This window comes from Dryas octopetala, chromosome 5 (assembly GCF_963921425.1).
Source record: "Dryas octopetala chromosome 5, drDryOcto1.1, whole genome shotgun sequence".
Classification (NCBI taxonomy): Eukaryota; Viridiplantae; Streptophyta; class Magnoliopsida; order Rosales; family Rosaceae; genus Dryas; species Dryas octopetala.
The window spans coordinates 15,045,014-15,069,178 of NC_141370.1; the positions used below are offsets into that span (position 1 = coordinate 15,045,014).

Sequence of the window (24,165 nt, forward strand, 5' to 3'; positions counted from 1 at the left end):
GAAGGGGAAGAATGGTAGAGGGTGGCTATGGTGGATGGTGGTTATGGTGATTTGAAGAGGGAACACATGGTTTATTTTATTTATTTATTTTAAGGGTTGTTTTTTGTAAAAAAAACAGTCAAATCGATAATTATTTGGCCATATAAATTATGTCGATAAATACAATTTTTCAGATAAAATTAAAATGATATTGACAGTAATACACTGATTAAATGATTTTCAATTTAACTGATTTTTTGGTTGATCATTTTTGAATGAAGTTCTATAGTGAGCGGGTGAACATTACTCTTATATAATAAGACGTAAACTATGCAATATGCATTTCGGGATGTGTCAAAAGAATTGTAAAGATAAAAGAAAAGAAATTATTCAGGCCCGCTGAGCCGCTAGGTGGGCCTGGCGAATAATCGCCATGAAATATCTGCTATGTAATGATAAGCGCACCCTTCTAGCGGCCCAAGCCCAAGCTGCATTCTGCCGTCTCAAAACGGCGCGTTTATCCCCTGAAACTGCCGGAATATAAATTTAGTAGACCTGATCGCTGGCGCTCACATGTGTGACAGTGTGAGTGTCTTTGAAATGGAGCCAAAGAAAGAGAAGGAAGCCATCACCATCCCTCTGGTGGAGCTCGACAACAGCGACGACGAGAATGGTGCTGGACTCGGGGCTCCGAACCGGAACAATGCCTCGGCAAACAAAGCACCGCCTCCAACCACGCCTCCTCTACCACAGCTCCAGAAGCAGCAGCCTCCGGTCTCGGCCTCCTCCGACCCTCAAACCCTAGACTCTCGCAGTTTCTGGAGAGCCGGCGACTATGCTGTGGGTCCCACCACCAGACCCTCTCTCGACCAAGGGCAGTTGGAGCATGCCCGAGTCCATCCCAAGTTTCTTCATTCGAATGCTACTTCGCATAAATGGGCTTTTGGCGGTAAGCTTTTGCATGTTTTAGGAAATGGTTTTTTTTGTTGTTGCGTAATTTCAACAAATTTACACTCATATTGTTTATTTATTATTTGCAGCCATTGCTGAGCTCTTGGATAATGGTGTTGATGAGGTATGTTTGAGCTCATGGGGTTATGCCTTATATATGCTTCACTGTGTAGACGAATAATCTTGTAACTTTATTTCCTACCTTAATTCAGATACACAATGGTGCAACTTGTGTGAAAGTTGATAAAGTTGATGTCATGAAAGATAACTCTCCAGCCTTACTTTTCCAAGGTATGGTATCAATGTGTTAAATGCTCGATATTTTATGGATGATATGTGGTTTTTATAAACAGTAAAAGAAATTTGAAATGGTGATGCTCTCTGTGAAGATGATGGTGGTGGAATGGATCCTCAAGGTATTCGCAAATGCATGAGCTTGGGTTATTCTTCAAAGAAGTCAAACACAACTATTGGGCAATGTAAGTATAATGAACTTCTTTTTTCACTAGCTGTTGGCTTCATTTGATTGTGTATCATTTGCATAATTATGTGATTGTGGATGTTTATTTTCAACATGTCATTCTTGTTGTTGGATTTTTGTTCAAAGAGTTGCATATATAGCTAGGTTTTCGCATTTGCTTTGTTTTTTCTAGAGGAAAAATTTGTCTATGAAACATGGCAAGAGACTGAGCATTTCATGCAAATACATTGGAGGCACATGAGAGTTAACCCCCCATTTTGTAACCTACAATTTATTTTTGCTAGAAAAAGGAGTTAATGGCTGTGGTGACATGTTATCTTCTTGGTAAAACATGCCTAGTGCATTCTAGGTTATATTATTTATATATATATGTATATATTAAATTTGTAGTTTTTTGCTTAACTATCATTCAAGTTTTAGATCTTTGCATGTTTTTGTTCATCTTGACATCTGACAAGTATGTGCATTTTTCAGATGGTAATGGATTCAAGACAAGTACCATGCGACTGGGTGCTGATGTTATTGTTTTTAGTCGTGCAACTCGTTCAGGGTATTTTTACTTTCTTTTTCTTTTAATTTACTTTCCTCTTCAATCTAGCTGAGGCAATCAACTCCCAAGCCTTTACCATATATATTTTCGACTACATCACACATCCATAACCATATACCAAACTTTGGTTGATCAACACATCCAACCTCCTAAAACTGAAGGTTGGGTTGAGTTTAGGGAACACTGGAAATAGATCTCTTGTACATATTTTTATTTGATTAACACATCCAACGTCCTAAAACTGAAGGTTTCTGAAATGATCATTGATTGGAAATATATATATATATATGTATATGCACTCACTTGGACTAGCTATCTTCTATGCTTGTTTCTTCCTTTTTCTTAATTATTTTATCCATGGTATAAATAAAATCTCCTGCTTGCGGAATCGAGTTCAAATTTTCAATGTTTTCTGACTTACTTTGCCCTTACACCTGTCTTTTAGTAAAGCTACCCAGAGTATTGGTCTATTATCTTATACGTTCCTACGGAGAACTGGGCAGGATGATGTTATTGTTCCAATGGTATTTGTTGCCTCTTTAACATTAAACTTATTTTTCCTCCTTGAGACTTTGCAATTAAATATGTATCACAATTCACACTTTAGTTTGATTTCCATTGCAGATTGATTTTGACATCTCTGGCAATTGGGTAGAACCAATAATTTATACCTCACAGGAGGATTGGTCTTCAAATTTGAACACAATTCTTGAATGGTCTCCCTTTGCATCAAAGGAGGAGCTCATGTTACAGGTTCATTTGATTAGACTCTTTTACAGAAATATTATGCAGTAGATTTCTTTGGAACTACTGCCACAGAAGTTTTCTCCAAAATCCTGCTAATCTTTTGTATCATCACCAACATGAGTTTAATAACTTGAAGCAATTGCCGTACCCAAAAAATTTAAAGCAATTCCACTTTACAACTTCTGTTGTAAATTGGGTAGCATATACTTTTCGGTAGTAGTTGGAATGTGTAGTTTGCATATGTTGTAGATTTATTATGTAGGAGGTGCCCTTTCATGCATAATTGGTTTTCACCAATACCCTTCAATCTTCATGTTTCCTTATGATATTAGAACAAAGCCTCATAAAAGAATATATATATATACACAGTCCTTCTCAGGTAAAGACGTTCGCATGGTGCGACCGCCGACACAGTGCCAACATGAGATTCCAAAACTTGCTGCAGCACATGTCCAGTGTCGCCATGCGAACGTCATTACTTGAAAATTTTCTTATATATATATGAACAAAGAGTTTAAATTGGTACATAGATTTGGACAATTAGGTGTTAATATCTGAAATTACTAAGGTCACCCAATTAGTGCCTGCACTATCTTTTCCAACATGCCCATCAGCTCCTGGATTTCGACGACCACAACAGTATGGATACACTCCCAGGCTGCTGCTTTTTTAACTGAATAATCCAAGAGCCATGAGATAGCACTACTTTCTACTTTGCAAGTCACTGTCAATATAATCTGTCCCCTGACTAGGTTTTTTTTTTTTTAATGAATAATTGTATGTGCCAGTTTGAGGATATTGGAGCCCATGGAACAAAAATCATTATATACAATTTGTGGCTAAATGATGAAGGCATATATGAACTGAATTTTGATGATGATGATGAGGTATGTCAACCCTTATTCAGCAGTATGTAAATTGTGAAATTTTCGTAAGGACATGTTCCTAGCTATATATTTTGAGTTGTCTTTAAGAGGAATCAATAATTTAATCAAAATTTTCATTTACATGTTAACACAATAATTGAATGCCTTCAATGTTCCACATTAGCTGCTTATGTAAACTCAGGTGAACTGTGGCCTAATAACCAATAATTGGCTACAAGGCTCCTTTTTCATCATTTATGAACATGGATCTTGTTATCTTATAACTTCTTTTACATCATGATAAAAGAAAGTGTGTTGGTATGATATTGTAATAACATATGTTGTTAATTTCCAGTATGTTTCTCAGTTTACCCACTTTCCCTTCTTATTTAGTGAATTTTGTAATGTCAAGTATGCAAAACTTGCAAACTGAGTATATTGGTATATCATATGATTTTGATAAAAGGCTATCTTGGTTTACAATTATAGTAGATTAGTGTTAACAATATTACTCCATGTACTTTTAATTTCGAAGGTTGGGGGAGTAAACATATCCATTTAGTCTATGACGTAGATTGAAAGCATTTTATCTTTTTCATTGACTTAATGATTTTGCATGTTCACCAATGCATAGATTAGGGATCCTGATTTTTTTAGTGTTTGTGGTTCCCTTTTATCTTTGATATAGGATATACGGTTGAGAGATGAAGCTAACCGCGAAAGTTCGACTAAATTAAGCAGAAAAGTAGCCGAACTACAATCCCATATATCTTACCGTATCCGCTATTCATTGAGGGTAACTTATCAAAATATATGTTTCTTTTTCTTTTTCTTTCTTTGTTCAGCATCATTTGTTTGACTAAGACCATTCTAATTCAGTCATATTCTTTTCCTCAGGCATATGCTTCCATTCTGTACCTCAGAAGATTCCAAAACTTCCAAATTATATTAAGGGGGAAACCTGTTCAGAAATATGATATTACAGATGACATGATACATTTAGAAGTTAAAACATATAAGCCTCAGCTAAGTACACTAAAAGAGGTAGGGTTAATGGTACAGAGAAAAGCATCAATCCTTATCTAATTATTTATCCTCCCTGCAGTAGTTTTTACTTTTATTTTCTTATCTCTGAAGTTCTCTCGAGGTTTTGGAGCCAGTAATCTCAAGTGTTGGAATAAAAGTCATGTGGAAGTTGTATAATCTTGGAAAAAAGTTTAGACTTTAAAGACATGATTTCCTGGTTTTAGGTTACAGTGGAAACAACCATTGGATTCATAAAAGAGGCACCTGCTCTTTCAGTTAGTGGATTCAACGTGTACCATAAAAATCGCCTCATCAGGGTATGTTTTGGTAATGCTGAAGTTCTTACCTATTTGATATTTATGTTCCTTTCACCTGCACATTGATACTCTTGAACAGTTGGTGTTTGTGAGGTTTTAAAGTTTTAAGTTTGTGTTAGGGGATTAATAAAGTGGATGTGATTCATGGAAGTTGAAGATCAAAATTTAATTTTCAGTCACACAGGATTGTGAACTATGGTTAATTACTTTGCTCACTGTAAAGGTTGAATCTATTCATGAATGTTTGTGGAAAGTTGGTTACATGATAAGGATGCTTAGCATTTTGTAATCATGACCAGTGACATTCCAATTAGTTTATTAATGCAGTGATTTTGTTCTTGTTGTTGCAGCCCTTCTGGAAAGTCAATGCTGATGGTTCCTCAAAAGGCAACGGTGTTGTTGGTATCATTCTTTTACTCTGGATTTCTCACTGTAGATGTTCTTGAAGTATTTAGTTACATATTGCATTATTGTACAAATCACAGGAATTCTTGAAGCAAATTTTATAGAGCCAGCACATGATAAGCAGGATTTTGAGAGATCAGCATTGTATATCCGGCTTGAAACTAGGCTGAAACAAATGGTAAATGAGTATTGGTGAGTTCCTATAACTTCCAACTTTCGCACAACTTTTTTCCAACAGGCATTTGGATAACATTTTGACTGCATCATACATTCTCTTGTCTTCTCATTGTTGAGGGAGTTTGGGCCTTGCCAAAAAAAAAAAAAAAAAAAAAAAGAAGAAGCTGGTGAGTAAATTATATTTTCATTAAAAAGGTGCAAAGCGGGGATGATAAGACCCTAGTGCACTTGGGGGTGTAGAAAGAAATGCCAGGCATAAAAGAAAAGGTAAACAGCCTAAATCCAGAAAAATTAAAAAACAAGTACAGAGGCCTTTATCCATTATAAAGAGATCTCAGGAAAGAAAAACTTCCACTCCATGAGTTGGAGCTCGATGCCAATGAAGGTCCAGACATTCATAAAATGAGTGGACTGTTGAAGCAAAATGTGGTCTCCATTTTAGATTCCAGGAAGTTTGCCCTTAGCATTTAGAGAGTGGGTGGAGTATAGGTATGATATCCAGTAGTGACCTACTTCATAGTCCCTGTCATACATTTATGCATCGGAAGTGTATATGAAGTGTTCCTCACATGATACATGACAATGTATGGTTGATCTCTCTACTATTTTTATTATATGCATGCCATACATCTTTTGATCTCTCTCTCTCTCTCTCTCTCTCTCTCTCTCTCTCTCTCTCTCTCTCTCTCTCTCTCTCTCTCTCTCTCTCACTCTCTCTTTGTTTGCCTGACACAGAATGATGTATTTTTATACTGTTCTGATTGGTGGAAATTGTGGACAAGACAGGAAAGGCAATTGTCACTTTGTGGGATATCAGCCTATTGATTCCGGTGCACGTAAGGATCGTACTGTAAAGCCTTCTGTTGGACTAACACCAAAAGACATGCTTCTTGATCAGACTATTGTTGGTCTTCCGTCTAATGTCATACAAGATATGCGTAATGGGCAGCATGGAAGTGACCACAGAACGGGTTCTCAAAATGATTTGCCTGCTGTAAGTGATACTACGCATTGATTCTGGTCGCTCCTCAGTCTATTTAATACAATTGACAGCTAGCACACACAGGTTAGAAACATTCTTGGTTAAACACCTTACCGTGGATGTCCAAATGGCTGAGAGTATTGTTGATGAGTTTTCTGGTAGCCCGGGCTCTAGCTTTGGTGTGTCAGATGTTTGCAGTGTACGTTTTGTGTAAGAATATCATACATTGTTATGAATTGAAACAATATTACTTTTGAGTATAATTAAATCATTAAAGTTCAACCAGTTATCACTTGAAATGCTTAAAAACAAATATATTCACACAGCCACTTGAAGGTTTAGGGCAGCATGGTCTCAGCAGGTTCGACCACATCCATGCTCATAAACATTTAAATAAAAAAATGATGTTCTGTACGATGGTTTATAGGACAATGGACCACAACAGGCCCCGATGAACCCCTCTAGGTTCTCTATTTCTCTGTATCATTGTTCTTGTTTTTACTGTTGATAAGAATAGAATAAATTATTTCTTAACGTTAGTTGAATGCCATTGCAGGGGTCATATGATGTAATCTCTGTTGACAATACAGAACCCTTGTCAGTAGATCAGATATGTGATGAGAATATACAACTTTTCATGAGGTATGCATTTTAATTTTATATTCAATCTAGCCGTCTGGAATTCAGTTGCAGATTCTTATTATGAACATCTAGGTTCAAGAACCATGCGTAATTAGTTAGCGGTGTAGGATGTAGTTAGGTGCTATATAATCTATGCTTTCGTTATTGAACCCAGAAAAACCCTTTTGCTACAGGTGTGAGACACATATGCAGAAGGAGACTGAGTTGAAGCAGACGGTATGTATAACTTGCAGGCTGAAGAGCTTATTGTTTGAGTTAATTGATTAATGGCTTACTGAGGTTTGTTTTTGTTTCTGGAATGAAATAGATTGAAACCCTGGAGAAGGAGATAGAGTTTGCCAAAAGGAGGAACGAACAACTTGCTTTATATCTGGAGACAAAGAGGAAGCAAAAGATAATGCGAGAAAGTACTGAAAAGGTTTGATAAACGAACCACATTCTGAAGCGGCCAGTGGGACCAGACCAATGTCTAACCGATCTTCTTCTGAAATTTGTTAACTGGGTGTGAAGCAAACTCTTTTGTAGTGGAATTTTGACGCATATTTACACTAGTATATTTAATGAATGTACATACATATCTGACCCAAAAAAAAAGAAGAAGAATGTACTGAAAATGTAAAGGACGAATGTAACTCTTTCTTATTTTCTAAGAGGAGTTGCCTTTTGATGCCTCGGTTTTCTCCCTCACAAGAGTATAATAGAATCACCAACTACTGACTGTCAATACTTTTGAGTTTTGATGCGGCATTTGCTGCACTCTGCAACTGCTTTCTTTAATTTGGCTGGGATATTTTACAGTTTTCTTGCGCTTGGCTTGTCTGAAAGTTGCTGTACTTGATAGGGTAGATACATGCTTAAAATGCTTTTTTTTTTTTTTTTGGCCAAACGCTTAAAATGCTTAATAATGAAAAGAAACTTAAAAAGCAAAAATCAAGTTGAGATTAGCGAGTGGATGTAGCGGGTGTATATAACTTTCTTCTCGTAACACTTCTTTACATGTATCTAGTGATTTTTTTTACGGTGCAACTGTGAGAGGAAGATTGTATATACCTGTTAGTATAAGTGATATTTACTCACTTTTGGGTTAATAAGGGTAATTATAAGAGTCCAAGCCCATATAAGCAACTAATTATGAGGGATTGTGAGACTAGGAGACTCTTTATAAGAGTCCTAAAAATAACTCATGGTTTGTCTATTTAATGTTAGATTTTTATTTCTGAGATCTACAAATCTCATTATACACTCTTATTAGAGGACATGAGACAAACTCATTAACATATAGAGTAAAAAAGGGAACAAGAAATAAAATGAATTTGAGTAAAATTTTGTTGTTGTTAAGGGTTAGTATTTGAAAATAAGTTATTGTGTAATAAAATAGGTATGTGTGTAAGGTTTTAAGTTAATTAAAATATGTGTCATTGAATTAAATAAATAATTATTATAAAATAGTCATTCAGAGGAGCCTTTCTCTATCGTGTTATATACTTATATGAACCGTATAGACTGTATAAGTGTATAGTATAGTGGATGAAATCATGAAGTAAAGATTTTAATCAAACTGTAGACTCTATAGGATAATGAAAACAAAAATAGAATAATGAAATAAAAAAATATGACGAGTAAAATTGTTTTCCAAACTGTAATAAAAAATGGAAAAAAAGAAAGAAATAATGACGTGTTCCACAATTGCAATATTGTATGACGAACGTGGCAAAGTGGTTTCGAAGTCAGAAACGCCGTCGTGCGGAGACTGGAAGTAAATTCTTGGCGAAGGAAACGCCGAGCAACCCCCACACTCTCTCACAGTCACAGGTTGAACACAGCAGCTGAAGACTGTAAGCTCTGCAAAGTTGGGTTCTCACTGGAGCCTTCAATATGAGGAAGCGAGATTTGGCCATTCTTATGCTCTGTGCTTTCGCTGTCTTCTTCTCCCTTCAGGTACCCAAAACCCTAACGACGATCGAATTTTCATTTTCATTTGTATTAAATTGAATTCGTTCTGATTGGTTTGCTCTTTGAAATTTCAGCACGAGGGTGATTTCTCCTTCAGAGAGGCATGGATGCACCTGTCCGATGACTACCCCATCAAGTACGAAGCGGAGCGTCTCCCACCGCCGATCGTCGCCGATCTCAACGGCGACGGTAAGAAAGAAGTCCTCGTCGCCACCCACGATGCTAAAATCCAGGTCACTCTCCCTCTTTCACTTCATTTTCATATTAGCTTTTCTAGAATAACAAGCACTGTATTGTTTCTTACTTGTTAGCCATGGTTTGGGGGTAATCATTATTATTATTATTATTATAAATAATTAGGTTTTGGAGCCTCATAGTAGGAGTGTGGATGAAGGGTTCAGTAATGCTCGTGTGCTTGTGGAGGTGAGCCTTTTGCCTGACAAAATCCGCATCTCTTCCGGCAGACGCGCAGTGGCCATGGCTACTGGGGTTATTGACCGGCCTAGACCCGGGCAAAGACCCAGGCAGGTTTTGGTTGTCGTTACGTCCGGTTGGTCTGTCATGTGCTTCGATTCCAACCTCAAAAAGCTGTGGGAAGTCAATTTGCAGGTTTGTGGCAAGTTGCAATTTTTGTTCACACCTTTCTGGAAGAATGGTGACTTGGAAATTTGACGTTATTTGTTATATGTTTGAATGCGTATTGTTATCCTTATTGGCTTTTTACAGGAGGATTTTCCACATAACGCTCACCATAGGGAGATTGCCATATCAATAAACAATTACACCTTGAGGCATGGGGATGCAGGATTGGTGATTGTTGGTGGAAGGATGGAAATGCAGCCTCATGTATGTTTCTTGTTATCTTTTTCATTTATTATGGGTTCACAAATCAAACTTCTCTTTCCAGTATCTGTTATGGAGAAGCAATTGTTAAAGCATTTATGATTACAAACACACCCAACTGCCAAGGTTGTTTCCAAACTTTGAAGGCTTTTTTTATTAATACCTTTCATTGTGTGTGATGGCAGAAGCATTATCTAGTAACTTTAACATCACCGAGTCAGAGGCTATTACAAAATTTAGGATGTTGATAAAGAAAAGAGTGCTGGTTTTTTGCTGACCTTACTCTTTTTTCTATTCTTTCATTGAGATGAATATGGAATTTAAAATTTGTAAGGGTTAAAGTTGGTTACTTGCTCCTAGAAATAATATCTTTGGCCATTTTTAGATTTCCATGGATCCTTTTGAAGAAATTGGGATGGCAGAGAGAAGTGCTGAGCAGCATAGGAAAAATTCAACTGAAAAGGAGGTAAAACCATTTTTTGGTGCATGAAAATCTTTTATATGTTTTCATAATTATTGATGTTATGAAATTTTTTAGCTTATGCTCATTTTTGCATTTACAAAAGCATTTTCATTTTTTGATGTAAGGCATGTTACTGCATATGTTTCCTTTCCATTTTGAGCTTCTGAATGGATCAACTATACAAAACCAGTAATAACAGTTGGATGTTTTTAGTTGGATATTAGTAGTAGAGTATTTTGTTAATTTCTTTCTTCTCTTTATCTTATGTAGGCTTCTGAAAATTCGGGAACTGTGGATTTACGCCATTTTGCATTTTATGCATTTGCTGGTGGCTCAGGAAAAATTAGATGGAGCAGAAAGAATGAGGTGATTTATCTTTTTTTTAATTTTTTTTTATTTATACGCTTCCTATTCTGGCACTTTTCAGCTTCATGATATACTTTAAGGATTTTCATGACGCAAAGAATCCCAATTTCTCTTTCTTGAGGTATTGCTGTTTTGAAGGATCACTGATTTTCCCCCCCTTTCTTTTTTCCATCTTCTGTACAACTTAGTTCTAGTAAGTTACAGGTTCATGGAAAATTATTGAATGGCCCAAAATTAGAATTATTTAATATATGGTTTTTTTCTTTGTAACTAATCACCATTATAATGTTGATCTTCTTTAAGCTTTAGTATGCTGAGACTTCAGTACCTTCTCTTGAATTACATATCAGTCTAGAAACATACTAGAAATTTTGTGTTCGCAGTCTAGTATATATCATAAATATTAGAAATACTCAAAAGACATTAACTTTCTAGTGTAATTTATAGTGTCCAAGCTTGAATTTTTTATCTTAGTATCTAATTGATGATTCTTGCTACTACACTACTAGGTAGTAGTGTCCAACATTCAACCCTTCTGAAATAGCCGATTGAGCCTGATTCCATCTTTTGTTTGTTTAGAATATTGAAGCATCTCTGTTCTCAAATAGCTGATTCTATCTTTTGGTTGTGTAGAATATTGAAGCACATTCTTCAGATGCATCACAGTTGATTCCGCAGCACAACTACAAGCTTGATGTTCAGGCTTTGAACAGTCGTCAACCAGGAGAAGTATGTTATGATGCCATTTTGAAAACTGAATGATTTATCTATTACTTTTGCTCAACGTTTGATATGTTAAAATGACTATGGTCATTGCTTTTTGCAATAATTTTGTGAAACTCTTTATTCCCTTTGAGTATGTTTTGGCCAAAATTCATTGTTTGTTTGATTTCTGACTTAAAATAGGCCTGAATAAGCTCTTATGGAAATCTCTCTCTCTCTCTCTCTCTTCCACACACACACACACACACACACACAACTGCACATGTACACATTTTGTTTACCTTGAATTATTATTTATTATCTTGGTGCTTAAATTTCTTAAGATACTTTCTTGTTTGGTCCAAATGTACTTTTTTCCAGATTTTCTAATATCTTTCTGCGAGATAAGCTGCCTAATACATTTTAAATTGTAGTTTGAATGTAAGGAATTCAGAGAATCTATCATTGGAGTTATGCCACATCATTGGGTATGTAAAAATAGTCTTTTTACCCTGTTGATTGCTCTTTTGTTCAATTCATTGTATTTTTGTAGATGACAAGAGTGATCTGTGAATTTGCATCTCATTATCAGGATAGAAGAGAAGATACTTTGTTGGAACTTGCACAGTTCAGGCGGCACAAAAGGAAAACACTAAAGAAAACAGCCGGAAAGACTATTAACTATCCGTTCCACAAGCCTGAAGAAAATCATCCTCCTGGAAAGGACTCGACAAAAAAAATTTCAAACTTAATTGGAAAAGCTGCACAGTACGCTGGTTCAGCAAAATCTAGGAAGGTATAAATTTTTCTTCTTATAAGATAAGCAGGTATCATTTGTGACCATGTGGAATTGTTGATTGTATATATGAAAGCCTTTTTTAACTTGTTTACTTTGCTGATACAGCCATTTCCATATATTCCTACCATAACAAATCACACTCAACTTTGGTGGGTCCCTAATGTTGTTGTGGCTCATCAAAAAGAAGGAATTGAAGCTGTTCACATAGCATCTGGTCGCACTTTTTGTAAGGTAAACAAAAAGCTCACAAAAATTTACTTTGTTGTGCCATGACCAAATGTAAAGTTACGCTTGATATAATAGCTGTACATGCTTTCGTTCGGGCAAGAAATGGCCAACCTTCTTTCTTTAATTTTGTAATTTTATTTTGAGATAAGTTCACCCTGTTTCAGCTCATCCCTCAATGATTTGTTCTTACTTTTCTTTTATTGTTTGATTGGAAATCCTTTAATGGTTTTAGGTCAACACCTTTTTCTTATATGTCTCTTGATTATATCATTCTGTTAAACTATGTTTTGGGTTGTGGAAAATATATGTTATAAATCAACATTAATCAGTCGAAGATGTAATGCAAAATTCATTGATCTCACCAGCTTCATCTTCGAGAAGGTGGCCTTCATGCTGATATAAATGGAGATGGAGTCCTAGATCATGTCCAGGTGCACATTTCTTTCCTTTGTACCTTTGGTCTCTTATCTTAACTCCATTTGGTTTTGAACAGCACAATAAATGAATGAAAATTCCTCGGTGGATATTGGAAATTAATGTCTGTTGAATTTTGATTACATTAGCTCTTCCATGACCCTTACTCCAGAGGTTCAGTGATGTTGTACAGAGAGCATGCTAAGTAATTTTACTTCCATTAATCTTGTTAATCATGTCCTGCAAGTATATGGATAAAATTGGATCTAAAGCACAATAATAGGCACCTTATGATTTGTGATTGCAACAACTATGAAAAATGCTAGTTTGCATATTATATTGCCTTTGCATTTATACAGGCATGGTCCATGAGTGAACTCTTGATATTTTTAGAGAGAGGGTTTGCAGCAGAACACACATGGATGGATGAATTATTTAATTGTACATATTGTTTTTGGCTGAATTATGGGTGATAAATGTGATAGAGTCTGTTCTTTCTCTTCAGGCTGTAGGAGGAAATGGCGCTGAGCAAACTGTTGTCAGTGGATCCATGGAAGTGCTCCGACCCTGTTGGGCTGTTGCGACCTCTGGTGTACCCGTACGAGAACAACTATTTAATGCTTCTATATGCCATCATTCGCTGTTTAACTTATTCCCACATGGAGAATATTCTAGAAGCTTTAGTCGAACTCATGATTTAGCTTCGTTAGAGGTAGCAACACCCATTCTCATCCCCAGAAAAGATGGCCATAGGCATCGTAAGGGAAGCCATGGTGATGTTGTCTTCTTGACAAATCGTGGTGAGGTATGCATGCTTCCTGTGGTTATCTTGAGATTTGGATCTCTGCTTGGGTTACCAAATCAAAATTATTTTGATTCTCTTTTGAAGACACGAATCTAAGATTGTACCAAAAAGTTATTTGGCCTTTATAATTGGCATACTCCAAAAGTTGCTAGCACTTTCAAAGTGTTCGCAAAATTGGGGCTTTTTTCAAAATGAAATTTTGTTGATTATCCAATCTGTCAATTTGTGCTTATTACAAATTCCCTGCATGATGGATTGGGATGATTGTATTGAGTGATTCAAATGGCTTTCAAAATTCAATTGTTAGCCTGGAAGGTACAGGATACTGTTTTGAATTGGCATCTTAAGAGTGTTGTTTCTCTCAGGTAACATCCTACTCCCCTGGCTTGCATGGCCATGGTGCTGTTTGGCAGTGGCAGCTGTCTACGGGTGCTATATGGTCAAATCTTCCATCTCCATCGGGGATGATGGAAGCTGGTATGGTGGTCCCTACACTGAAGGCATTCTCTTTGCGAGTCCATGATAATCAAGAAATGATCCTTGCAGCCGGAGAACAAGAGGCTGTTGTGATATCTCCTGGAGGAAGTATTTTAACATCAATTGACCTTCCGGCACCACCTACACATGCCCTGATTTCCGAGGACTTCTCAAACGACGGGCTCACTGACCTTATTCTTGTGACCTCTACTGGAGTGTATGGTTTCGTCCAGACCAGGCAACCAGGTGCCCTCTTCTTCAGCACACTGGTTGGTTGTCTCATACTTGTAATGGGAGTCATATTTGTCACCCAACACCTCAACTCCATAAAGGGCAAACCTCGTCCTTCGTCTGCTCGGTGAAGGCAGCAGTGCTTTCATCCCATCATATTCAACTGAAGATTGCCACAGCCCTGATGAAGAAAGCATAGTTCATTGATTCTTCTTTCGATAAAGATAATAGGCATAAGCTGATGGAGGCAGTGACGAAGAGACGGTGCGGGCAAGAACGTGTTGGTAGATATCTGGATGAGGATAGGTCGGGCTTTTGAGGCCTAGATTAATCTGTAGTTAGTTTTGTTGTTGTTGGGCTTCGGCCCCCTCTCTTACCAAAAAAAATTGATAAATATAGAACAAATTTTGGCTAAATTTGTTTTAATCTTTGATCATTTTGGGTTTTCATCTCTTTACCCCTTTATTTTCTTGGCAATGATGTCTTTATCCATTTCTAAAATGTATATAGATTTGTAAAAGTGACATATTTCACATCGGTTTGAAATACTTACCATGAAATGTACAATTCCAACTGGGTTGATACTAGCAGGGTGTTAAATTTTGAAGTTTTCGGTGAAATTTTGTCAAAAATTTTGATTTTTGGGGATGTCGAAATCGAAACCTATATTTGCTAAATTTTTGGGATGATTTCGTCGAAATTTCGCCGAAATCGTCGAAATTTTGCCGAAATTTTTGGCAGTAAGAATTTGAGATCTGGTTTTGGAGCTGGGTTTTTGCAGAAAAATGGAGAGGTGGCAGGGGGAGATCGAGGGAGAAAGAGGGGTGGCGGCAAGGCGGCGGCAGGGGGAGATCGAGGGAGAGAGGCGAGGGCAGAGGGCGACGGGGCGAGGGCAGGGGCGAGGGCAGAGGGGCGACGGGGAGACGGCGGGGGGAGATGCAGAGAGAGAGAGAGAGAGGATGAAGAAGAAATGAAGAAAACAGAGGGGGAGTTGCTGCTTGCTGGAGCCTCGGGGGAAGGGAAAGGAAGGAAAAAAAAGAAGAAAAAAAAAGAAAAAAAAAGAGAAAAAAATAAAAAATGAAAAAAAAAATAAAAAAGAGAACAAAATTAAAAGGTTTAGGGTTGATTGGGGTTTGGGGCCTTTGGGTTAATTGTGAAAAAAAAAAATAGTTTGGAGTTTCGTTTGCCCGTTTTGGAGTTTCGTTTAGTTGTTTTTAAACCCTAAACTAGTTAACTATAATATATTTTTATATAAAAAATAATTTAAAGTACCCTAAAGGGTTTAAACCCTAGTATCATATACCATATCCTAAACAATATAGAATATAGATTATAAAATATATATGGTTTAGTGTATATATTATAGAGTATAGATAATATACTAATTTCATTTTATACTAATTTTATTTAACAGTATTTGTCTCCAGCGTGCATTATATTTATCTTATATCACATGAAACCTACTGTATAATTTAATTTCTTCAATATTTTTTATCAATTTAGTAGATAATATGATAAAGTTTCATTCAAAATTTCCGTATTTTGATATCAATTTCCATCATTTCCGTCAAATTTTTGTCGAAATTTAAAAATCTTCGAAATTTTCGTCGAAATTTCCATCGAAATTTCTATCAAAATTTTCTCGAAACCCGAAATTTTATTCCTTGAATACCAGTTAGGTTAAAAAGAGTCAATTGGCCCTGATGGCCTTTCTATTTATCTTTAGGCATTTAATAGGAAGTAATAGGTTGTTAGTAGGTTTAGTGAAGTTTTTGAAAAAGTAAAAATATCATTTGTTTAATAAAACTATTTAAAATACATTATCTAACAGTTAAATAAAATGATAAATTATTTAAAAATAAATCACATGTAGTTTATAAAAGTCTAACAAAACTTAAAATTATATGTGCTTAACTCCTATGCAATAATTTTTATACATAAATTCAATTTAAACACATAACTATATAAGCTATTTCAACGGGGTCCATGAACTTTAAAATATTTCAAATATACACCCGATCTATTATCTAAATTGAAAAATGAATTTATGTCCATTATTTCGTTGAAAGATTAGTTAAATGACAGCTTGGCTTTTGCTGATTTGGATTACTTGACGACGTGACGCTATCTCAGCAAACATTTCCCGCCAAATGAGCGATACGGGCCCACAATTTAATAATAATAGAGAGAGTGAGAGTTTGTAGGCCCGTGTCAGGGGTTAGGTAGACCTGTGTCGCTCATTTCCCGCCAAATGAGCGACACAGGTCCACCTAACCCCTGACACGGGTCCACAAAGTCATCATCTCTTTCTCGCTCGTTGAACACAAGTGAGAGATTTATATTCGAATTTGGGGGAAACGTGATATTTTTTGGAGACTAGGTGATGGGTATGTGGGCCCGTGTCAAGTGGACATGTGTTGCTCATTTGGCGGGAAATGTATGCTGAGTTAGTGTCACGTCGCCAATTAATCCCCGTTAGCAAAAGCCAAGCTGACATTTAACTGATCTCTCAATAAATTAATGGACGGAATTTCATTTTTCAATTTACATTATAAATCAGGTGTATATTTGAAATATTTGAAAGTTCGTAGACCCCGTTGAAATAACATATATAGTTATATGTCTAAATTGAATTTATGCCTAATTTTTAACCCACTTTAGATGACTGTAAACATACTTTTTTAATTTAATTATGATAACTAAATATAAATTTGTATCTAAATAAGCAATATTCCTATCTCGCCCACTGAGATTGGCCATAATAGCCTTTACTTTAGTAGGCCCTCCCGCATCGATCGAAATGGAGGGTTGTATGCTTTAAGTCGAGGAACAAAATCAAATCAAGGAATTGTATCTCATGGATATGTAGGATTCGGTGTTCAATGTGGTCGATCTTCTTCTAGCGGTTCATATAATCCTGTAAGCTTTTGGATGTCAAAGTAGAATCACGACTGAAGTTAATATATATCTTTATCCATAAGGACCATAACGTCCTCACCTTATTCCAGTAGCAATTTTTTTCTGCCAAGACTTTTGTTTTTCATACCATGCATGGATGCCCAGGGCCCCAAATTCAAAGAGGCTCACAACAATTTTAGCCACAGCTTATATACATATAAATACGAAATAGAAATATATAAGCAAATTGAGTTTAGTTTGTGTGGTTAGGCACTTAGGCTTTAACCTTTCATAAAGGAGGCCCCTTTTCAAATCTTCAAAAGGTTTCTGACTTTTTAACTTATTTTTTTGTACTTTTGAATCTGTGGTGGGTCAGGCCCAAATAAAACTTAGGCCTCTTTAAAAGTATGAGCCTCACTATTAGAAGTCTAGGCCTCACTAGATATAAATTTAGTCATTTGACAGCCAACTATACATTAGTTTTTGTTCTTGTTTTTTTTTTATATCTTGATTAACTTAACCATAAATATATTTCAGTTTTTTATAATCTGATAACATGAATATGAGTTGTAAAAATGAATATTAATTAATTTTTTTGTAACTTCTATAATTTCCTTTATATTCTAATTAACATGAACTTTTGTTAATATATATGAATATATTATTTTTCTCATAACATGAGGAATTTGTTTATAAATTGAAAGTAAAAAATATATATATATTTGACATTTTTTAGCTTGAGGGATACCTTTTAATTAATTTTTTAAAATATTATGATTTTTTAATCATTTTTTCTTGTAAAATTATATGTATTTATACAAGGACCTCGTTTAAATATTCGCCCAGGGCCCCCAAAAACTCATGGCTGGCCCTGATGGATGCATACAGACGAACCCTACTATTTATGTATGTATGCATGTAGTACTAGGAATATTGTATCTATCATGCCATGTATGTATGTGTACTAGGAATGTTATATATATCTAGATCGAGATGCCTCACAACACTCTCTAACAAATCTCAAATGGCATGGCTTTCACTTTCATGCTTTTTCATAAGGGTCCTAAACTCCTAAATATATATATATATATATATATATATATATCAATTCATTTTCAAAGAGATTTCTTGGAGAAAGTAAGATTTCCAATTTGCTACAAGAATATTAATTAGTCCAATGTGGCTAAAAGCTATTGGGAGGTCTAGCTCGATAGCTAGCATCCAAGCACGAGTTAATAACACTTACGCTCCCTGAGGTTTATTATTTTTCCACATACATCTCTGGGGTTTCAATAATTACACATACACCCCATGAAGTTTCAAAACTGTTGCATATAACCCCCTATAGTGAGAAGACAAATGATGAGAAATTATGTAAAAAGACATGCTAAAGGGTGAAATGGTTTAATAAGATTACTCAAGGTGTAAGGTTAAACCTCAATACAAATATTTTTTTTTTGTTTATTTTTTTTCTCTTGTAGGGGGTTATATGCAATAGTTTTGAAACCTTATGGGGTGTATGTATAATTTTTGAAACCTCAGGGGTATATGTGAAAAGACGATAAACCTCAAGGAGTGTAAGTGTAATTAACTCATCCAAACACGTTATGACTAAAATCATCAGTAGAAATAACCAAGATGCATGCATGCCTTCCACCCCTAAACCCAAATCCCCAACAATCCCATCCCCTTGTTCTTGGAGTAATTGACCCAGAGGCCAGAACGTCAAGGTTCTAGTTTGGTTTCCAATTTAAGGAGCCTCATAATTTATCCTATGCCTAGTTTTGCAAAATGGATATATGGTCAGCCTGATTTGAAATTCCTCGGTGGGATATATATATATATAGCCGAGCAATAAGAGTTCAACGGTTCAAAACATTAAAGGTAAAATCAAATAATAGAACTCAATTGACAGTTATACCATAAAATATTAAACTTTGTCAAAAAAAAAAAAATCAAAGTGTGAAAAAAGAGCCGTAAAAATATATGGTTTGTTGTTTAATTCAAGAACATACGTCTTGCAAAGAGAAAGATTATATATATTTATATATATATTATATATGACTAAAAGTAAAGTAAGGGACGATTGATATTTTATGTATGTATAAAATATAACATATACATGTGTATAAATTAGCAAGCTATATATATGTATATATCTTAATTGGTCTTGCAAAATGTGCCTCAAAAGTCAGGGCTCTAACGGTACCCCTTTTTTTACTTGCTGCCGGCATGCAGCTGCCAGCTTGTTTTGCTGACAGAAGCTTTGAATAAGTTATGGAACGCGAAAACTTAAGTTGCACCATTTGAGCAGACAGTTTGCTCACATATATAGACCGTCTAGCTACTACTTTCTAATCAGAAATAAATATATAGGACTTGGAAACAGCTAGTTATATAGTTGAGCAAAGCAAATTAACTTTTGCAGAGGTCGGGACCACAACAATAATGCCCATAACTCACACACACAAAACCACATCATGGTGCATGAGACTCCTACATGCATGTGTTGGGCTCACTCTACCTCCCTATAGCTCATGCGAATGCCAACCTTACCTGCCTATTGCCCTAATACCCTAACAAACCCTACTCTAGTACTCTTTTCAATGTCACTATTATTAATTATTATATTCACACTCGAAGAAAATTTCCAAATTGTGGACACTGCGAAGTGCAAAACCATATTAATTACAATTGAACCCCGTTATTAATTAATACGGGTGTGGCCGAGTTTATTCTTAATTGCCCAAACTTTCTATTGACAAAAGTACGTAGCAAAACAAAAAGCAAGTATATATACAAACATATATATATATATATAGCTATTAAACTAGCTGAGGTCTGGTAAGCACAATTCTGATCGAGCTAGGATTTCTCACTGTGCATAAGAGTCTAGACTGTGATGAGTAATGGAGCTGTTAGTTACTTTAAATTTGAAAGCTCCCAAGTGTGTATATATATTTTTTGGTTGATTGGGAGAGAGCAACGTTTGATCGATGTACGTGTTGTACTTCTCTGTTAGTCTAGCTAGACTGCAACTCAAGCAGCACGTAGTCTTAATTAGTTGAGATTAGATTAACTTATAAAGTAATGTGCGTATGATCGATATTCTCAACAGATTCCCTAATGCATGTGAAATACTCGATCTCAACATATATGTTTTGAACTTATAATATCACTCTCAATCTTGATTACACATATATTTATACAAAATTTTACCTGATCATAGTCCTAATGAACAACTTAACAATTCAAAGTACAATCCATATGATAGTTTGAAGATATGCTTGAATCGCACTAGGGCTCATAAGAGAAAATTTAAAATATATTTTGAATAATTAGCTTTAATGTCATGGCAAATATGCTAACTCGTAACACTTTGGCAATATATTTAAGCACCGACAGAATGTCAATGGACAACAGTTGATGATTCCCAAAGGTAAAGGAAAATGGATGGATACTGGATAGTACTTCCTCAGTGGTTGTGTAAGCCCAAGGAATATATATTATTCTCTTGTGCTGCTCAAGGAGACATGGTTCTGAGTGGAAGTTTTTTTAGCCAAAAAACATGGGGGTCATCCTCATCATCATCATCATTTCTGGAAAAGTAGGTATCAATAATTTTCGCATTGGGAAATGGATGTTTTTCTCTTTTTTTTTGGGTCCAGGATTGTCTCTTATAGTCTTGTTATAAATCCTCACATCCAAATAATTTGGTGTGTCCAAAAGAAAAAAATGGTTGGGGTTTCCCAACGATAGTTTTTGTTTAATTTTAAGAGTTCTTTTTTATTTTTCCAAGGGAAAGAAGCCATAATAAAACAGCTGCATCACATGACACCACTGTAGCAACACATTGACTTCTATCCCACCTGTAAAATATATGGTAAATATGTTGTGGAAACAACCTCACGCACCTAATTAAATATTGCTTTCACGACCAAAGCCGTCCTCTAAATTTACCAGAAAACCCAAATATTACACCTAAATATGTAATATTGCTAGTTAATTTCCGGTAATATCATGCACCAAATAGACCTAAAATGCAATTTCACCGCCTTTGGTAAATGGAACAATAGTTGGTAAGTGTTCTAGAACGCTTATTGCACTTGGATACAAAGCATGGTGAAGTGAATTTAAACGTATTAAACAGAATGAAAATAATTTCATGAGGCTCTATAGACAAAATGGAATGTTGAATCACATGCAAAAATTACACTCGCGCTGCTGAGTTATGCATCAAATCATGTTAGCCCAAGTTTCTACATTTCAAGACTGCAGAAATCTATGAATGAGTTAGCGTTTTATGCATACTCAGTCAATGACAATGCAAACAAATTTATGGTATACAATAAATCCCAGAATAGCTAGAAGCCTAGAACGTTGCTTCCTCTTCATTCCTTGAGCTACTGAAAATTTGCTAGCAAGATATACTGAAACTTGGCATATGCAAACCAGCTCTTGAGTCCGTCCTATATATATATATATCTTATCCTATATATATATATATATGATAAGATATATATATGATGATATATATTTACTATTTTCACAACTCTGCTGAATCGAAAGTCTTATTTCATCACATGGACACTGAATTTGAGTATGTTAACATGGATAATTTCATACTTGAGATTGTTCTAACAAGAATTACCCTATCAATTTAGGATGAACACGTAAATCCAAGTAATTACAATGACCATTTTGAAGTATAAATCAGATGATTATATTCTCATCCATATACCTCCACACGACTAATTTATTAATTTGTTACTCTCACTAATTGTGTCTTCTTTGTGACTTATCATCAACTACTAATTCTCTTTCCTTTTGCCATGGCTTATATATCAATCAACACCCACAGGTTCACAGCAAGAGTTTTTTAAGCATAGTAAACACTTACAAGGAAACAAATCAAATGATTGAATAACCAAGGGAAGACTTGAAGGGAATGAGAGATAGAGAAGCTGGCACCATTATAATCATGGACACAATTTTACCTATACAAAGTGTATAACCTATATATCCTTCCTTTCTTGTTGTCATGTTGTATAGTGATTCTCATGTGACAAATTTATGCATTCAATTATTTGGCAAGGACATGTCATACAGATAATACCACTTACAATAAAAATCTGTCAAAGCTAAAAAGAAAGCTTGTTTGAAGACTCTTATGTTTTTTGTATTTACCCTCTCTGGCCTTTTCGATGATTTCAAATGCAATTGTTTTCTATACTGTATAATCACAAAACTCACACCCACAGAGATGTTCATACTCCAGCTACCAACATTAAATTACAAGTCATAGAAATTCTCTAACTACAACTATATTGGGAGAATTAGCTTGTACTTGTTAGAATTTTTTTTAAGTATTGTATCATTCGTACTTGTACTTAAGTTTTTAAGTGCTTTTATTCCTATGGTTGGTGCGCATATTGACTTCATGCTCACAGATGAAAGTCTTCCTCAGTTTACCAGATATGACTTCAGTAACATACAATGATTTTAATTAGCGAGTTAAAAAACATTGCAGAAGAAATTGAAACATTTCAGTAACCAGACCTATTTAGACCATCTCAACTTTTGTGTTAGCTAGGTCATAATTTGTTAATTAAGATAAAAGGCCTGGATGTTTATTTTAACAGAATTTTTTAAGCATTTATAATCAATACAAGATCACAATCAAAAGAAGGAAAAAAAAAAAACACGTCATTTTATATAAAACCCGTAACCTATAGGATCAAACCAATGTTTCGAAACCAATTACATATATAGTATACAGTTTAGGGGTGTGTTTGTCTGTTCATCTAGTTTTAATATACTATGGAGATTTGATTGACATTTTTAGCCAACTCCTATTCAATTTAGGCCTGTCATATATTATAAGCAAGATCCTAAATTTATTTATTTGGAGCTAAAAGTACTTGTGCTTCATGATTTGTATTTTAGAAACTAGTGATAACTATATAAGCTATATGTATTGCCTATATGAATAATTAAAGAGTGGAGCATATGAAACCAGTTCCATATGTACCACCAGCATTGTTCATTAACTAATGAGAGAATACTATCTAATCTAAGCATGGTTGAAATTAAAATGTTTAAGAGAAAAATAAAGAAACCATCTTGATAAGGCAAGACTTCTATTGGGAAGTGAGAAATCTATAATTGCAAAGACCATTAATTGTATGAAAAATGAGAGAACATGTTATGGGTCAGATAGTTTGTAAACTAAGGAAAGCCTTTAAATTTTCTGCAAGGTTTACAATTCCTAAATTTTCATACAGTAAGTAGCAATATTATATTATTTGTATATATTCCTGAAGGGTGTTTAAGTATCCTAAAAATAATGAAGCATTTCTATAATTACCCCTTCCTGCAGATGCATTAAACCACAGCAGATGAGAAGAAATGTTTCCAGTTTTGACATCAATGTCACATCTATGACTTTCAAGATTAGAAACTAATGCCGAAAATATTAAACTGGTGTATATATATTAGAGAGAGAGAAATTTGCTTGACCTTTTGAACTTAAATGCTATGCTGCTCAAATATGCATGGCTGGCCCTCCCAAACCGAAATGAAAAAGAAGTTGTCTTTGTAGTTTGTCTAACAAAAGACGAAACCAAGTTTCGTTCCATTTCAAAGCGGCAAACATGCATACGGGTAAAGAGGAAAAAAGCAGCTTCCAAGTTCAAAACCCAACCAAAAAGTCTTATGGGGTTCAACCCAGGAGAGAGGAAAAAACACAACACCACACTCAACATATTTATTAATCATTTAAATAAAAATAAATATTAAAACAAGTAGGCATTAAAATCACGCAATGCCAGCTAAACCCATAAAAAAACTCATCTTTGAATTTA

General features: G+C 35.2%; 2 protein-coding genes across 5 annotated transcripts; both read left to right on the plus strand.

The window, feature by feature from the left end:
* Positions 1-553: 553 nt before the first annotated feature.
* LOC147284743 (protein MICRORCHIDIA 2-like) lies at positions 554-7,833 on the plus strand. 4 transcript variants are annotated; one of them, XR_015122285.1, is made up of 17 exons: positions 554-928; positions 1,020-1,054; positions 1,143-1,221; positions 1,320-1,409; positions 1,886-1,961; positions 2,407-2,485; positions 2,586-2,714; positions 3,497-3,595; positions 4,263-4,370; positions 4,472-4,618; positions 4,825-4,917; positions 5,268-5,319; positions 5,403-5,514; positions 6,286-6,691; positions 6,808-6,946; positions 7,038-7,123; positions 7,297-7,339. XR_015122285.1 is itself a non-coding variant. In XM_086243392.1 (17 exons), the coding sequence occupies exons 1-17, from the start codon at positions 580-582 to the stop codon at positions 7,545-7,547; spliced, it is 1,902 nt and encodes a 633-aa protein (XP_086099518.1). In that variant the 5' UTR covers positions 554-579; the 3' UTR covers positions 7,548-7,833. The 4 variants fall into 4 exon arrangements, 1 of the variants encoding a protein (XP_086099518.1); XR_015122286.1 differs by having other exon boundaries at positions 6,286-6,680; XM_086243392.1 differs by lacking the exon at positions 6,808-6,946 and adding an exon at positions 7,431-7,833 and having other exon boundaries at positions 6,286-6,493.
* Positions 7,834-8,829: 996 nt separating this feature from the next.
* On the plus strand, positions 8,830-15,017 carry LOC147284744 (FG-GAP repeat-containing protein). The gene is made up of 13 exons (XM_086245332.1): positions 8,830-9,061; positions 9,151-9,309; positions 9,437-9,685; positions 9,803-9,922; positions 10,305-10,385; positions 10,653-10,748; positions 11,382-11,477; positions 11,885-11,938; positions 12,043-12,246; positions 12,355-12,480; positions 12,843-12,908; positions 13,397-13,696; positions 14,062-15,017. Exons 1-13 carry the CDS (start codon positions 8,999-9,001, stop codon positions 14,533-14,535), a joined length of 2,088 nt encoding a protein of 695 aa, XP_086101458.1. The 5' UTR covers positions 8,830-8,998; the 3' UTR covers positions 14,536-15,017.
* The last annotated feature ends 9,148 nt before the right edge of the window (positions 15,018-24,165 follow it).

Coding starts and splice junctions, on each gene's coding strand:
- LOC147284743 (XM_086243392.1), top strand. CDS start 580: ATGGAGCCAAAGAAAGAGAAGGAAGCCATCACCATCCCTCTGGTGGAG. Junction 929..1,019: donor GCATAAATGGGCTTTTGGCG/GTAAGCTTTTGC, acceptor TATTATTTGCAG/CCATTGCTGAGCTCTTGGAT. Junction 5,320..5,402: donor AAAAGGCAACGGTGTTGTTG/GTATCATTCTTT, acceptor TACAAATCACAG/GAATTCTTGAAGCAAATTTT.
- LOC147284744 (XM_086245332.1), top strand. CDS start 8,999: ATGAGGAAGCGAGATTTGGCCATTCTTATGCTCTGTGCTTTCGCTGTC. Junction 12,481..12,842: donor CTGGTCGCACTTTTTGTAAG/GTAAACAAAAAG, acceptor TGATCTCACCAG/CTTCATCTTCGAGAAGGTGG. Junction 13,697..14,061: donor TCTTGACAAATCGTGGTGAG/GTATGCATGCTT, acceptor TGTTTCTCTCAG/GTAACATCCTACTCCCCTGG.